Source organism: Micropterus salmoides, unplaced genomic scaffold (assembly GCF_014851395.1).
Source record: "Micropterus salmoides isolate LMB-PRFRI ecotype aquatic unplaced genomic scaffold, ASM1485139v1 Ms_hic_scaffold_6, whole genome shotgun sequence".
NCBI classification, from domain to species: domain Eukaryota; kingdom Metazoa; phylum Chordata; class Actinopteri; order Centrarchiformes; family Centrarchidae; genus Micropterus; species Micropterus salmoides.
Genome location: NW_024044348.1, coordinates 24609264 through 24625531, shown reverse-complemented (window position 1 = coordinate 24625531; position 16268 = coordinate 24609264). Strand labels below are relative to the sequence as shown.

General features: G+C 40.3%; 1 protein-coding gene across 2 annotated transcripts; it reads right to left on the bottom strand.

Moving 5' to 3' along the window:
* dna2 (DNA replication helicase/nuclease 2) lies at window positions 1–15146 on the bottom strand. 2 transcript variants are annotated; one of them, XM_038701296.1, is made up of 26 exons: window positions 15041–15135; window positions 14781–14905; window positions 14209–14265; window positions 12239–13148; window positions 11797–11911; window positions 11294–11443; window positions 10412–10595; window positions 9782–9930; window positions 9443–9565; window positions 9001–9247; window positions 8756–8870; window positions 8497–8653; window positions 8122–8313; window positions 7674–7916; window positions 7432–7545; window positions 6968–7077; window positions 5162–5271; window positions 4883–5011; window positions 4442–4534; window positions 4066–4259; window positions 3433–3522; window positions 3044–3257; window positions 2510–2599; window positions 2153–2338; window positions 1884–2030; window positions 1576–1629 (listed from the first exon to the last, which is right to left on the bottom strand). In XM_038701296.1, the coding sequence occupies exons 2-26, from the start codon at window positions 14808–14810 to the stop codon at window positions 1576–1578; spliced, it is 4203 nt and encodes a 1400-aa protein (XP_038557224.1). In that variant the 5' UTR covers window positions 14811–14905; window positions 15041–15135. The 2 variants fall into 2 exon arrangements, with proteins under 2 accessions (XP_038557223.1, XP_038557224.1); XM_038701295.1 differs by having other exon boundaries at window positions 1–1629; window positions 14781–15146.
* Between the last annotated feature and the right edge of the window lie 1122 nt (window positions 15147–16268).

Below are 16268 nucleotides of genomic sequence, written 5' to 3'. Positions count from 1 at the left end.
TTATTTATTCACATTACAAAGGCAAAAATTACAAGATTAAAAAAAAAAGTTTTAAAACATACAGAAACAAAACATGTAAAATCAGAGCTTGAGAACAAAAGGTAGATTCACAGTTATCAGGACGTTATCTGACATGCTCCGATCACAGTAAATGAATCATCAGTTAAATCCTCACAGTTCATTTGCATTAGGTTACATTGGTTTGAGCAGAATATATTTCTTTCTAAATTGCAGTTTCCTACAAATGTTTCCTTTTTTGACTGGTTATCTTGATACCAGGTAGTTTCCTCTGTAATTTTCTGTACAGCTTCAGATCTGCTAATTTCTTCACTGTACGCAAAGGAACTAACAGAAAAACTTTACTTTAGTTTCTGCTGTTACAGACAGTATAACATTGTAAACTTGTTTTTTTTTTTAAAGAAAAACAACAAAATTTATATACCAGTTTGTTGTTTGCCAGTGCACACAGAATAAAATCAAGTACTGTTGAAGCTATTTTTCTCGTCAAGTATGAAGTCCAGTGATGTGCAATTGATCCACTAAAAAAGAAATCCAACACTATAGCCATCACTGTAACATTTATACAATCTCTACTTGAGGTCTGAGCTAAAAAAAACAGGCTGTAAATAATTCTGGTAATAATAATAATATAGCTAGACTTTTCAGTTTTTCATCCTTTAGACTACTAGAAGGAGAAATACATGTTTGGTCTCCATATATCTGTTACTACTGGGTTGATGTGTTGTGTGTGTAAGAACTTAATGAAAAGTTCAAACAGTCAAGTGTATTGAGGTATTTGACAGAAAATATCAGTTTATGAACAGTAACTGGTCCTAGCTGAGGTTTGTTCAGTACCATAATCCACCACAGTGTCTGTTCAGTCAGTGGAAGGCCATCTTATGGATTCAGTACAATTTTTGTGAGCAACTATTTTAGCTGTTCATCATCTCAGTACCATGTTTCACAGCATAGACATTAACCATCAGATCTGTGGCCTAAAGGAATCTGGCTTAAAAAAGCATATTGAGGTTCAGGAGATTTAGTTTGACGTCTTACCAATCCCCTCCACCTGTTTCAGTGTGAGTTCTTAGAGCCTAAACTGTACTGCAAAAAATTTGACAACAGGAAAACATGCCGAAACATACAATGTTTGTTTCCGAGACTGTCATTTAAAATGTTTCTATTATAAAAACGTACAATGTTTAATCAGTGTGGTACCGATCAGAAGCAGCGTGAGCTTGAAAGCCTACATTTTCATCAGATCTCAGTCTTAGTGTGTTCATTAGTGTAATCTGTATCTCCAGTTACACTCCAACAAAGGCTTGTTTAGAAGGACACAAAGTAGTCACAGGCGGAGCAGTAAGATTAGGTGACAGGCAGGGACTGTAGGCTTCAAATGCCAATGACACCTCGATCAAGTATTGACTGCTCATATGTGTGATTGCCGCCTCCTGACAGATAATTTAGTGCTTATGCAGCTTGGCAATTAATCTCTGCCCTGTAGAGATGATCCACAGCCACTGGCTGCTCCACTGTGAGACAGACAGGTGACCTAAAACACCATCATGACTTCCATCACAGGGGCGTGCTTGGTAAGGCCTTGTGGGCAGCTGGCGGGAGCTGGATAATGTAAAGGAAGGGTTCAGGAAAATAAATATATACAGCATTGAAGCAGTCTTGCAGCCTCAACCACCATTTGTTGGGAACACTGGTGACTTGCCGACTTTAAATGTACAGAACTAAAGAAAGAAACTCAACCTGATTTTGCAATAAATGATGAGTTAATGCTAACAGTACTCCCATTCAAGAGAATCAGATTTTGTTTTTCAAATGAAGAAATGTTCAGTGGTAGCAACAAGTTTAAACATGTATTTAAAGGATATCAAGTTCTCTTGCTGCAGATGGTTGAGTAGTTTCTCCACAGGTGCGTAGCGACGTAGCGTTGTGACAGAGCCCACCATCAGCAGCTTGTGCTTAGCCCTGGTAATGGCTACGTTCAGGCGTCGCCAGTCCTTTAACAGCTCTCCTAACTATGAGTGGAGAAGCAGCAGAGAATAGGGTCAGGTTCCCACTTACCTGTTCATTTGCTTGTTCATCCATGTAGAGAGACTGAGGCAAAGAGAAGAGAGGAGAAGGGGGGGGGGGCACTTACATTTCCTTCCTCTGCCATGCTCCTGACAAAAGAAAAAACTATCAGACTCTTGTCCCGTCCTTGATATCTGTCCACTGTATTCACCTCCACACCGGTGAAAGCAGAGGACTGCAGCAGAGCAGAGATAGTCTTTAACTGCTGTCTGTAGGGAGCGATAACACCTATATCACTGGGCTTACATCCTGCCTGAAGAAAGAAAAACAAGCAGGTTAGTTTGTGAAATGACTAGCTACAACAGATGATCTCTCCATTTAAAAAATTTTTTTCCACGGTATTAAAAACACTTAATGAACTAACAATGAAGCCAGGCCTTTAAAAACCAACTGTATTATTCCATCAATTGGGAAACTGATGTACCTTTATCAGCAGTGAAAGCAGCTTGTGTACGAGAGCAGCCTCAGTGTGATTGCTTATGCCTCCCTGCTCCACAGACTCCAGTGCCGGCAACTGAAGACAGCAGCAGAGAGAAAGAAAATGTAGTTCTGCAAAGTAACTGTCTTACTCACAAAAATAAAATAAAAAATAAAAAATAAAAAGAAATCTCATGTGACAAATCACTTTCTTCAACAGGTGAAGGTGAAGCTGACTTAATTCCTTGACCTTTCACCTGAAGAAAGAGCTAATAAAGCCTCAGCTAAAAAAAAAAAACAATGCTGAAATGTGGCAAGTAAATCCATTTAAAAAAGAACAATAAAACATTTTAGGGTCACTAAAAGCTGACTGGGGAGGATGTACACTAATTTAACAAAAGTAATTTGTACGCTGCAGGTAATTTACTAATTTACAGTATTGCTTGATTTCATACCCCAGACGCTTTGGACAGTTTAAGCTAACCAGCACCTCAACGATCAACATCTTTTCTGCTTGAGGTGCACCGCATATTTTACCAACCATTGAGCAATCTAGGAAGCAAACAGGGTTTGTAGGCAACAATGTGGCCTGTATCCAAGCCAGGTCGTGCTGGGGGTCAGTCTTAGAGTAGGAAGTAAGCTCCGACTGGACAGAAAGCAGGAAGGGCAGGGTGAGCAGGGCCGTGGCCGTCCTCTCTGATCCACACTCCAGCCGGCCCTCATACATCAGGGAGTTACTGAGAGACATTATCTGCCTAAAAACACAGAGCACACACTATTTAATATGGAGTGGGACTCCTTTTGACTCTTGTCATGCTGTTTTATAGATGTCATGTTAACAAAATTAAGTTTTCTCTGAAATGCTAAAGCGAAACAGAGCGGCTATAAGTTTACTGCAGCTCACAGTGTTGTCTGTGTGTGTAGGTTTACCTATTCATCCGGTACTGTACATTGAGTTGGACCACTGCTTCACTATGGAGCTCTAGTCGCTTAAATAGACTTTCGTCCATGCCAAGTGACCTGGAAGATAAAGAAAGAAAGAAACTGATATTTCTATGGACATACTTTTAACTTTGATGGGTTCAGTTAAGTAATTAACGCAGACTGCCAACATGTTTATCCTTGTGAAAACTGACATTGTAGTTGTTTGTCCTCATGAGGGTAAAACATGAGACACTAATTTAATTACTTTACGCTTTAATTTACTTGTTTAATGAAATGTATGGGGTTGATTGTTCTTATGTAGTTTGTTTGATGCTTTGGCAATATTGTTGTTACACATTCATGCCAATAAAGCTAATATGAATTGAACTCACACTAAATGTCCTTAAGGTAACAGTTTTTTTTTAATCCTCATTCACACACACACACACACACACACACACACACACACACACACACACACACCACACACACACACACACACACACACACACACACACACACACACACACACACACACACACACACACACACACACACACACACACACACACACACACACACACACACACACACACACACACACACACACACACACACACACACACACACACACTTTACCTGGCTTCCTGATTTTGCACTATTGGTGGCAGTTGCTGGTGATCTCCAACCAGGACAAATCTCTTGGCATAGAACAGAGGTCCCACACAGATGGGCTGACTGATCTGTGAAGCTTCGTCTACGATGCAGAAATCAAACCGGCGACGTGTGAAAATGGGATGCTTAATGCCCATACAGGTGGTTCCCACTACCAGCTAGAAAGAGAGAGAGGTTTGGTATTGAATGGTAAGACGTTGAATCGTTGTATTTAGGTTACTTTCTACATGAGAAATGTCTTGAAAAAGGAAAAAAATTACATCATGTTAAATATTCTAAATAAAGAACTTATTCATATCAGTGTATATAAATCAGTCAAAGATGGAACATAACTCCTCACCTCCTTGTTATAAAGCTGCTCCAACTCCGACAGACTGTGAACTCCCTTTTTCCTCATACTTTCCTCTGTGTACGACAGGATGTCTGGATGAACCTGGCGAAGGCGGCAGAAAACAAGAGTAAAATCAGAGCAAGTCAGAGGAGGGGATACTGTGAGGGGGGCAAAACAAGACATCGAGACTTTTGCATTTTTAAAATGTTCGTTTTTGGTGAATTGTTCCTTTCATGTTTTAAATATACATTCCATTACCCAAATGATACAGTGAAATATTACTGTATAACTTCAAATATATTTAATACTGATTTCTGGTTTGATGGGAATGGAGTAGCTTTTTTCCCCTTTTTTAAAAAAACAGCATGACAGTTAAAACAAAATTGGGCCGTAAAGACTTATTGACTGTACAGTATTTTACACATTAAAATCACTACAACTATAGCGCACCTTCTGCCCCTGCCCAAGGCGCAGAAACCCAACCCGGAAACGCTTTAGCTTCAGCAGGATGTTGTCAACAGCAGAGTGGGTATAGCTGGTCAGCAACACACTGAACCCACATGCGTGAAGGATGCGAACCTGAAAGAAAGTGAGGAAGCGACAAAGAGCAAGAGGGAAAGAGAGAATGGTGGACGAGAGAGGGTTAGAGGTCTGGTCTCACTAGGAAGTAATATGTTGATTTTATGGTTCAGGTAATTTAAAGTTCATAGATCACGGTTAGGAGTTTACCAGGGTGCAGATGGTTGTGGTTTTGCCGGTGCCTGGCATACCAACAATCAGTGTGTAGTCTTTAGATAACAATACTTTCTTCATGGCCTGCTTCTGGGGTTTGTTGAGACCTGCACACACAAACGCATGAACTGACCAAACGTGCATTCTCCGACACAAGTGAAGAGGTCTTTATATAAAGAAGAAGGAGTGGAACATTTTCTATCATCGATTTAAATATGACGACTGGGCAAAATTTCTGGTTAAGTGCGTTTACTAATTTTTAACCATGTAGTTGTATCGGAGATAAAATTTTAAACTAGATAAAAGCCAGATAAAGTTCTGAACTCCCTCTCCAATACTTTTAACTCTTCAGCAAAAATATTACAGCAAAGGAGTACAAAAGATTCACTGGAGGTTTAAGGGTGCTTTCACACCTGTAGTTCGGTTCATTTGGTCCGGACCAAGTGAAAAAAATGATACACTGTTGCATTTTAGTTCTGGTCTGGTTCATGTTCATGCTGAAGTTTTACAAATGAGCAAAGAGAAGTAACCATGACGTTACGCAAACTTACAGGTAATTTGTTGATCGGACAGCTTTGGTGATTGTCATCCTGCATCATCAGGACCCACGTGGGGAAATCAAACTCTGGTGACTGACGAAGTTTATGCAGCACTTTAATGCTTCTGATCTGTATCGCAAAGAGCTCACAAAGTAATAATTTATTATATTTATATTATAAGCATATTAAAGCATGATTAGTAATGTTAGACCGCAGATCGACCGCATAGCCTATTATGAATAATAACGTTTAAACAGGACATGAAGTACAGTAATAATCCAGGGCTTATTAGCCTATAGTATACCGTGCTATCGCTGTCACAAATGTTTTATGGACTTTTAATGAACCGACAGGGTAAACGGAGTACTACTTGCCCTCCTTTTTAACAGGTTTTAATCTGTTAATCAGGAAAAATACCTGCGCTGACAAGTTGGGTATACATTACCAAATTATTTTCATAAACATAGCATGGCTCATACAGATCAATTTGAAGATCGCTGAACACATTTCGCGGTCAGCAGAAGGATTTGTTAGTGGTTCAGCTTTTGGAAATAATGCTCAGATCACATCTCTGCTATCATAAACTGTGGTTGGTTTGTTTGCTTTCACATCACAAGCGAACCCCCCCTTAGTTTGTTTGAAAGCATTCTTGTTTGGCCCGCTTTTGGTGTGCACCCGAGTGCGATTGCTACGTTCACACCAAGGGGGAAAAAGAACTCTAGTGAGATTCAACCGAACTAAATGAGGCAGGTGTGAAAGCACCCCAAGTCTCTCACAAGAAAAAAAAAAAAAATAAAATAAAACTTCTTTTGCACCACCTTTTATAGCTCTGTTTCTAAGCACGACCTCCTCTCTTGGCTGTTTTTCTTACTGGAATCAGCAGTTTCTCTGTCAGCTACCCAACAGATTTGAGTCTTGGTGGTCATACACCTGCAGATGTGACCCTAAACACCAAATATGTTGTAGCTAGTCATGTAGAAAGTCAGGCCATGTGACTGTTTTGAATGCACTGTGAGCTGAATTCTGCGCTGAAAAACAGAGCCCCAGTAGTTTTTTGCACACCTACACACGCATGTCCTTTTGTTGACCCCAGGCAGCCGGGAGAGGAGCAAACACACAAAGGCACACATGTGAGTTTGCAGAACAAATCTGCTATGACAGCTGCTCATTTGTAATGGACCCCACAGTAATGGAAAGTAGAACAAACTTCAATATAGAAAAGGGCAAAAGAAAGTAAATCAGACAGGCAGAGTAGTTTTGTCACCTTTGAGGATGTTGGCCACAGTGTCCTTTGCCTCTCTTGGCAGAACAGAACTGAGGTTGGAAATAAACTCTGGAGGATGAAGGTCAACAACCAGCTCCCTCAGACGATCACTGCACAGCAAAGAGCAAACATAAAATGTATGAAGTTGTTGTTTTAACTGTCATCTAGTTCATTTCCTATAGATAATGTAGTTTCCTAGGGCTGCTTGATTACGGCAAAAATCATAATCACAATTCTTATAGTCAATATTGAGATCACGATTATTTAAACACGATTACATTATTGTATTTATTGAACATAAAAATAAATGCTTCATTTTTTCAGGGTTACATATGCATGTCAAAAAAGATTTTAGAAATTAGAAATAGTAATCCAACGTTATTAACTTTAAATCTTAGCATCTTAGAGCACAAGAGGATGACAGCAACACAGTGTCCCTTAATACTGCATTTTACTGTACCTACCTGTCCTGAGAGTTTTCCATCAGTTTGGACAGATTGGTGAGGTGAGTGCTGAGGCCCACCACGCCTTCATCACCGTCCAATCGAAACAACACACCACTGAACTTAGACAGGTCTCTGTAAAACACATTAAACAACAAAACTGTTGTAAATCAAGTTAGCAACTTCAACTGAGCAGCGGCAGAAAGACAAGTCCAAACAGTTCACTGTCTTTTACTTGAAATACTTCATGGGTTTGTTCTCACCTGTCCAGAGTGCAGCTGATTGATGTCCTGCTGACCTCGCACAGGTAGCCTGTTGCCAAACCAACCAGACGACCTTCCTGGTCGCTTACAACGATGCGATCTCTGCTGGCCAGACCGCTGGTGGCCAGACCTTTCTGTGGCCCCACACTGCTTCGCTGGAAACGATGGAGGAAAACGCCTTCGGACTGCACGGCCACTGGACCACTGAGCTGCAGATTCCCCACACAGCTCCCATTCTTCTCACTAGAAACACAGGCAAGCAAATACAGCAATATGTTTTATACCATATGAGGGTCCTTTTTTAAAATTTTTATATACATCTCCAATACTGGATTTGACTTTACTGTGAGCGTTTCATAATGGCTCACAACAGGAGCTGGAACATTCAGTGAAGGCCAAAGATGAGATGAGTGTTTACATGATTAAATTTGATAGACCAGCTTCCTACCTCTCCTCAGCCGTCTGAAGCCACACACACTTTCGGCCATTCTTGGCCTCCATGGTGGCAGCCTCAAGGCAGCAGAGAAGCAGCCAATGGGAAAAATAGCTCAGATGTGGTGGGTTCAGATGAGCAGTCTCCTCTTGCAAGAAGTCACGCACAACGTCCTCGCAGACATCTACAGAGCTGCCATCCACCGCCCTGGAGGAAGGGTGAGGACAGGTGTTGAGAAAGAGGAAAAACAAGAGAGGAAATGATAAGAAAAGAGGACAAGGTAGACAGAAGAAATAATAGCTTAATGAGACCATTTAACTACTATTTAACTTTCATAAAAAATATAATGCTTGAGATTTCCATGGCCGCAAATAAGATGAAAAATTTTACTTCTCATATAAAGCACAGTTTCTTCTCTGAGGACAATACTGGCAGGTTTGTCTGTTTGTCAGGATGTCAGGAAGTCTAGACAAACGGCTCCGATCCGCCTCTCTCTCCACACAGTTGTGAATGTGATGAACCAACTTGTTCCTCAGCTTCAGCAGCTCTGAGAAAAAAATAAAGTTTCATTATCTCTTATTAATGATGCATAATAACTTTTGATATCATTGTTCACAACTGGTGTTAAGCACATGTGGGTACACTGTACCTCTGCGGTCCATGTGGCTGGGCACTACAGCGTGCAGGTTGCCAGTCTTGAGGTAAAGCAGGAAGCCAGCTTCAGGACTGTATCTCTCCAAACTCATCAGAGTGTAAAGAATCACCTATACATCAAAAAACACATGTATATGAACATTTTGAAGCATTAATGTTACCTAAAATCACCGTAAACCTGCCTTTTCACCTCCACCAGTCTACTTGTGCACCTAGGTGAGCCCGCTGCAATCCACCAACCTGACTGCGATGCTCTATTGAGTTTGACTCCTTCCCAGTTTTCAGCTCCAGGGGGACGATCCTCTCCTCCGGGGTTCTGAGACTACTGTTTCGTTGTCTTTGGATTTGGACCCGTGCCGTCACATCGATTTTGCCTTTCAGACCAAATCTCGGGGACCACACGTTCTCCTCTATATCTACCAGCTCTGTAAGCGTGACAGCAGTTGCAGGGTCCTGACAGCTGCTTGGAGCTCTGCTGTTGCCAGGGCTGAGGTAATCAAGACAAGTTGACAAAACCTTATTCTCACGGTTTTAGGTGATTACGTTTCAAACTCTGACTTAACTTTGCAAAAATATCCTTAGAAGTGTCACTTTTGACATTCACTGATTAATACCAGATATGGAAACAACACAATCAGGTAGACTCCTGCAGAGCTCAAAGTTTTGTTAGCAAACTACATACATTTTGAGGCTGATAGCTTTTGGTGTTGGTGAGATGAGGTATTCCTTTGCCCAATGTTCCAGTGAGGGCAGATAATCATGCAGCTCCTGCTTCATCTCTTCCTGGCTTACACCCAAACTGTACCTGGAGACACATGGACAAAAACGTAACTGAACAACACAAAAGAACATGCACATCAGAGAAAAATGTGATACATCAAAAAACAACACATTGTTAAATCTACAGGAAACATTCACAAATAACTGCTCAGTGCTTCCCCTGCTGTTTCTTTATTTCTTGATTCGAGTGCTCTATTCTGAACTGTATCATTGCAAACAGGATTATAACCTAACCACGTACATATCTCCCAGGTACTGAGGACTGTGCAGGGCCTGGTCAGCCAGCTTAGACAGAGTCTCCAAAGAAAAATCTTTAGCTGTAGCTGCTCTCTGGAAGACTTCATGGACCATGGTGCCGTTCAGCATTTGCTTGGAGCCACCGTCAAAAGTCTGAATCATGGCAAACAGAAAGAACAGGAAAAGGTATGTATGGCACTGTGTTATTGAGGTATGTGTAATAATAAAATATCAAAACCTCTTTGAAACAGTCATCATAAACAAAAAGGTAGAATTTATTGCACAGCTATTGCATTATGTAAGAGTCTTTTGTGCAAGCCGAGAATACAGAATGATTTAGGAGCAGGACTCCGGACTAAACATGATATTTAGGCGCCAATGTAAACTGCAGATATTTTATCCAACACCTGTTAGATACAGACATTTCTGCTGATATACACAGCAAGATCTACACGTAAGTGGGTACTTCAGTGTCATTATTGTGCACATGGGTGACATTATTATTATAAAGTAACTGTTAGCTTGTGTAAAAAGTTTTCACTTCAAGATAAAATAGAAAATTTCAAAAAAAATACATAATAATCAAACAACATAAAAAGGAAGTGATATTAATTGCATTAGTAAAACCTTTTACCTTGAACATATCTCCCAGTACTGCACGCCTCATGCAGCGGATGGAGTTTGAGATGCTGGTGCCTGAAATTAGGCTATCAGGCAGTAAAACCAGGAAGCCCTGCTCCCTGCCCACTAACCAGGAAACACCATCAGAGCGGCCCTCCAGATGCACCACATCACCACGACAAACAGGCGTCATCTCCCTGGAAACACACATGGAATTCTAATTTTAGATGCATTTAAAAAGACACACAAAAAAAACTGCAATACATAAATACAAACATTTTCCAAACGCACAGTCCCCGATCGTCACAGATTGTCAATTTATCAGATAGACACAAATTATATATGAATGTGCAAACACAAAATAGAAATGACGACTTAAAAAGGTGACCTGTGGAGCTTTCTTATAAACAAACAAAAGTTAAGTTTACATTCAGTGTTTCTCACCAAAAGGTAAACAAAATGTATTGATGGCATTTTGTTGCCCCAATGCTACGTTTCGTGGCACATGTCTGCCACCTAAAGATCATTTAAATGTTGTGAAACCACTGGCAAGGCTGTGTTATAACACCAACCACATGTGTGTGCAGACAAACCTAACAAAACATGGATCAGCTCATAAATAAAACACTCCATGGCCTTTCCAGAGGTTAAAAACTCCACATGGTACCATAAATAAATATCACAAGAAAAAGGAGAGAAAAGAAATGGACACATGCGTACATAAACACACAGTTTGTACAAATACTGTACACACAGACGTTGAAAAGTCAGTGCTATTTGCACAAATCCAGGCTGCAAATGGGCATTTTAGGGAAGAATGCAATGCACATTATATTAAAAATGATAATTTAATAACTATGTGAACAGAACAGAAGACCCTAACACAAAGCATTACCATCCATCCTTCAGCACACACGTCTCAGTTGGCCGTAGAGATTTGGAGCATGAGATGGTGAGTGTTTTGTGGCCAGGCCTCTCCTCCACATCTAAAACCCAGTAGCGGTTGTTAAGGCCTCCAGAAAGGATCACATGGTCTGGCACCTTACTGTAGGTACAGAGAGGACTTTGATTATATGTGCTTATGTTTTTTCAGTAATCTCAATATGAATGAATTCATTCAACTGGAAGAACAAACATGTAGGTCTTGGTCTCATTAAAAACTTTCCAGTCACAAACTCACTTCAACCATGAGGCTACCATCAGCCCATAGAGGGATTTGGACTGGCACGTTGACACACACTTTTCAGCAGCTCATTGGTCATCAAGTTATGTACTTGAACCCACATATGTGTCGTGCTCCCTCACTTCTGCTCGATCCTTCTCCCTCTATGTCCTTGACATCAGCAAATATATCATCATCTAACCTGATTAAACTTTGCACCAACATGCGTTTCTCACCAGGGTTTTTTGGATTTATTCCCTGAGTCAAGACCTTCATTATGATCCATCTGCTCCGTAAACCAGCTCTCGTCCAACCTCTCTTCCACAGCACACGCTGACATCATTCCTGTAGCTTTTTTGGTGTGAAAAAAGTAACAAAATTTGAAAAATAGTTAGCAGGGAATAAAAACACACTACATTCAAAGACATTTTAGTATCTTGTCTGAAAGTCTGCATTCCTGATAGCATATTTTTAACTAATGGTCCATCACACTTTGCTTAGTAGAAACACTTTTGAACTCCATGTTTTTAATAAAAGATGCATCAGTGGCAGTTCTTGTGGGGACAATTCTACAGTTTTTTGCAGTCAAATCATTTCAACAACATGCAGTCTTAGTGAAAAGAATCACAATTACATACAAAACAAGTAGTAGGTGTTAATCATAATATATCAGGTTACCTGCAGCCCTCTCCCGATCAGATGTCGTCATGTTGTCTCCGTCTCCATTTCTTCTTGTAGCTCCTCTCTTGTTAAGGTCTATCTCTCCCTCCCTTCTCTGCGGTGCAGGTGTGATAGTTTGTGCACTAGGCTGAGCAGTAAGAGTATTTTCATCCAGACAAGCGTGTGTGTTTCCATCAGCTTTCACCTCACTTGCCGTCTGTTCTGTTATCACAGTAAAACCACAATCGTTCCCCTTTTCCTCATGTTTTCTCTGTTCCCCAAAAGAGTGGAAAGAAGCAGACTTCAGTGACATCGTTTTGTGTTTGTTGCCATTAATGACCGCTTCAGTATCTCTGCTGTGACCCTCTGACTGGTCAGTGGGGAAATGAGGTGTCTTCACAGGGCCAATCACAGGCCTTGTTACTTTGAGGTTGCTACCAGTGGGGCTGAGCGCATTTCTTTGTGCCAGTGGATTGGCAGTCCTTGGTCTCTTGGCATTGTGCGACTCTTGAGGAGGGCTGAAGAGTCTTTTTAGGGAGGTAGAAAATCCCTCTTCTCTCTTGGTTTTCCCTCCCTCCTTGGCCGTTGCTCTTCGTACACTCTGTCCTTTGGAGCGGGGACTACGGCAGATGGGGGACAGTTGGCCGAACATCTCCAGGCTCGCTACCTCTCTGCTGGGCTGGGGGCTCAGTCCACCCGGATCTCTGGAGGAAGTAGAGGAAGCAAGCCTGATCTGACTGTTGGGAGTCTCAGGCACAGTGAGGAGAAAATCTGGCGAGGAGGGGGGGAGGTTTTCAAGGTCCCCAAGGATACTCCTCTTTAAGGGGGAATGGGGTCTGAACGTGGAGGTTTCACCATGTTTGATCTGAGGTTCAGTCTTGGAGAGTTCAGTGCCAGTGACGCATAGCTTTGTGGAAGATGAAAAGTCCTAAAAGCAACACAGTCAAATGAGTATTTCCATACAAAACTTAAACAACTTTGTGTGGTTAAGTGTTAATGTAAATGAGAGAGAAATGCAATAGGGCATTTAGGGGTTGGCAATATGCCCCAAAATGTCGATCATGATAAAATATTTAACATCATTAGATATTATACTAAAGGCTGATTTTTGCTCCCAAGTAAAAGATGAAGAAACCAGATGGTTAATTGTGGTTTTAAACTTTTCTTTATATTCAGAGAGCGGATTACTTAACAAATCGTTTTTCAACAAATATGCATGAGTAAAATGCAGTAATATCTTTTTTCAGTCCCTTTTTCTCAACAAAATAAGTATCTTAATAGATATTTAGAAAATGAAGTGCCAATTCATTCGTGATTCAAATGAATTAAATAAAAAATGTATTGAACATTTATTAAAATGTATTTGTTATATTGTTACTGAGGAAAATTATGTTGCAATAATTATTATTGTTTTACTGCGCAGCCCTAAGTGCATTACAGCAGAATAGAAACAGATTAAAAGAAAAATAACCCAAACTAAAAATACAGAAAAACAGAAAAGAGACTAGTGAGGAAATAATAGAAGATAATATACGCATAAGAAGATCAAATACATTTATACAGAAACGCGTTAACTAAAAACAATATGATGGAATGTAATGAGAGTGACAAAATAGTGTGCCGCCAACACAAAACAAAAAGCACAGAGGAATTAGAAAGTAATTTTTAATTTTGTTATCCTTATATGGTTATATATGTTGTCTTGTCATGTTCATAAAGGCTGTATTATGGCAATTAACAATTAAGTACTTTAATTTTCTGAGCTTATCTGATTGTTTTTACTGGGTGAAATGAACAGTATTTACCTCAATGTGCTTGACCATTACATACACATTTCTAATAATTATCTCTCAAAAGTTCCATCTGACTAATTTATCAATAATGGCATGAAGAACACGGGACGGGATTTTGACAACATGTCATGTCAAGGCTTAGGAGAAATAAGGAAAAAAGCAAAGAGACAGACAGAAAAATATAACCCAATGTACCTTCTGTTGGTTTTGAGGGGAAAAGAAGGATGATATGTTCTTCTGGCCTCCTGGTGCCTGACAGAAACCACAAAGCAAACATTTACTGGCATTTGCACTTTTTGTTTGTTGTCCAACAAGACACTTAAAGTTAAAGCAGAGTCTCTTGTTTCAAATGGCTGCAGCAAATTTGATATTAGACTGTAGAAGAGACTGCGGGGTTCACAAGTTACCATGCATTTGTTCTCCGTTAACAGCAATAAATCTGTATCATTTAGATACCGGCATACACAGGTTACATATTTACCTGAAATGCCATTTAAAACATCAGTTGTGTGAAACATAATTTTTTAGATTTTTTTGAATGTATGAATGCGCTGTTTTCTGTTTCTGATATCCTACGTTGTTCAAAAATCAATCAAACCAGACAGACACACAGCTGAGTTAATGAGAGACTGCTGACATGTTGACAAGTGGCAGACATTTAACGGTTAACGTTACAGCTCCCCATTAAAGGCGTAGTTACTTTTAAATCCCCCTACTGGTTTTGTAAGATAAAACAAACAACAGCTAGTAAAACCTTCTGAACTCACCTTGGTTTTCTTCAGTTTAGTTCTGTTCATGGTGACTCTTGATTAAAACACAGGCAGGTGTTTGTATTTATGTGCGTTTACTCCTTCTTCCAGAGGTAAATGAGCTGTTAATTGGCGATGTTTTTCTGGATAAAAAACCGACAACGGTGACAACGGAAAGTTAACCTCACCAGCATCAGCTAACGTTACAGCGATCCGAAGAGAGTTTGCTTCATTTTGAACGACTGTGTATCTTCACGACCTTGAGATCATATACTAACCGAACAGCGTTAGCCTTTCCCGTGAAAACTACCGGAGCATTTTAATGTTTGTGGTCATCTCGACGGTTGTCTCTTCCAGTGTCTCTAAGATGCTTAAACGTTTGGCGCGCCAAGGTTTCAGCTTCGCGCAACGGAAATGACATCAGGCGCACTTCCGCTAAAACACTAAAGACGAGTTCAATCTCACAACGTTTTGCATCGGCTCACCAATAAGCAACATTTTTCTTTTGGTTTCACTAAATTGCAACTATTTACTATCACATTTACAATTTACAGAAATAAACATGATATACGGAAGATAGATTAAACCAAACAGCACAGACACAGTGAATAATAAATTAATATACCACTACAGCATAATACATATTAGAAAGTTATTACATTTTCATGTGTAAGTGTGTGTTATGGCAGAACATTGTGTCCTCTTGCATTTAATCTCTTATGTATGGTCTTTTAATATTATTATTATTACTATTATTGTTATGTCTTATAGATATCCAGTATATGTATTGTGTTTTTATCCTTAACCTTTCCCTCTCCTATACTCCTTATGTTAGTCCATCCACATTTACTAGGGTTCACGTCAGGGCTGTGAGATTGTTTGGTGTTTTCCTCTCTTGTTGTTCCTCTCCTCTCATGGAATGTTCATTAAAGGCTGAAAGAGGATCTCTGTAGACTGTGTAAATGATTATGCATCCCTTTGCTCAGGGCCAGACGCCCGAAGCTGCAGCTGGTCTCTGCTGTATGTGTTTTAGTACTTCTCTGTTCATTCTCTTTTATTAATAAATTCTTCAAAGACAATGGCAATGACAAAGACAATAAGTATCTCATGTGCTGTAGGTAGGTCTTTTCCTGCTCAGGTTCCAGAGTGCTGGTTGAAAGACTTTAATGCAGTCTACATCCGGCCCTCCATGTGGCCCAGCAAATAATCTGATATGACAACAAAATTAAACTAACGTTACATGTAAAGTGTATGGAAGTAGGTGAAGAGTGAGCTATATCGTGTCATTCTCCTCTGTTGAGTTTCACATGTACCGATCACCGCCAATCAAGGCTCAACACTAACTGTCCGACCTGCAGTCTCTCCCCTCCTGTTTCTCTGCAGAGCGCCTCCACTTCACACACACATACACGCGCACACTGAGCGAAGTCAGCCAGCTGATGAGCGGACATTAGCCTGCGTAACTACGCTCGTTTATTAAGCTACGTGGTGCAATAAAAGCTTCGC

Excerpts from the sequence above, each read along its gene's own strand:
- dna2 (XM_038701295.1), bottom strand. The coding sequence starts at position 14,810 with ATGAACAGAACTAAACTGAAGAAAACCAAG. Across the intron at positions 13,149-14,208 it reads CCCCTCAAAACCAACAGAAG|GACTTTTCATCTTCCACAAA; the intron begins GTACATTGGGTT and ends TGTTGCTTTTAG. Across the intron at positions 3,523-4,065 it reads GTGCAAAATCAGGAAGCCAG|GTCACTTGGCATGGACGAAA; the intron begins GTAAAGTGTGTG and ends TTTATCTTCCAG.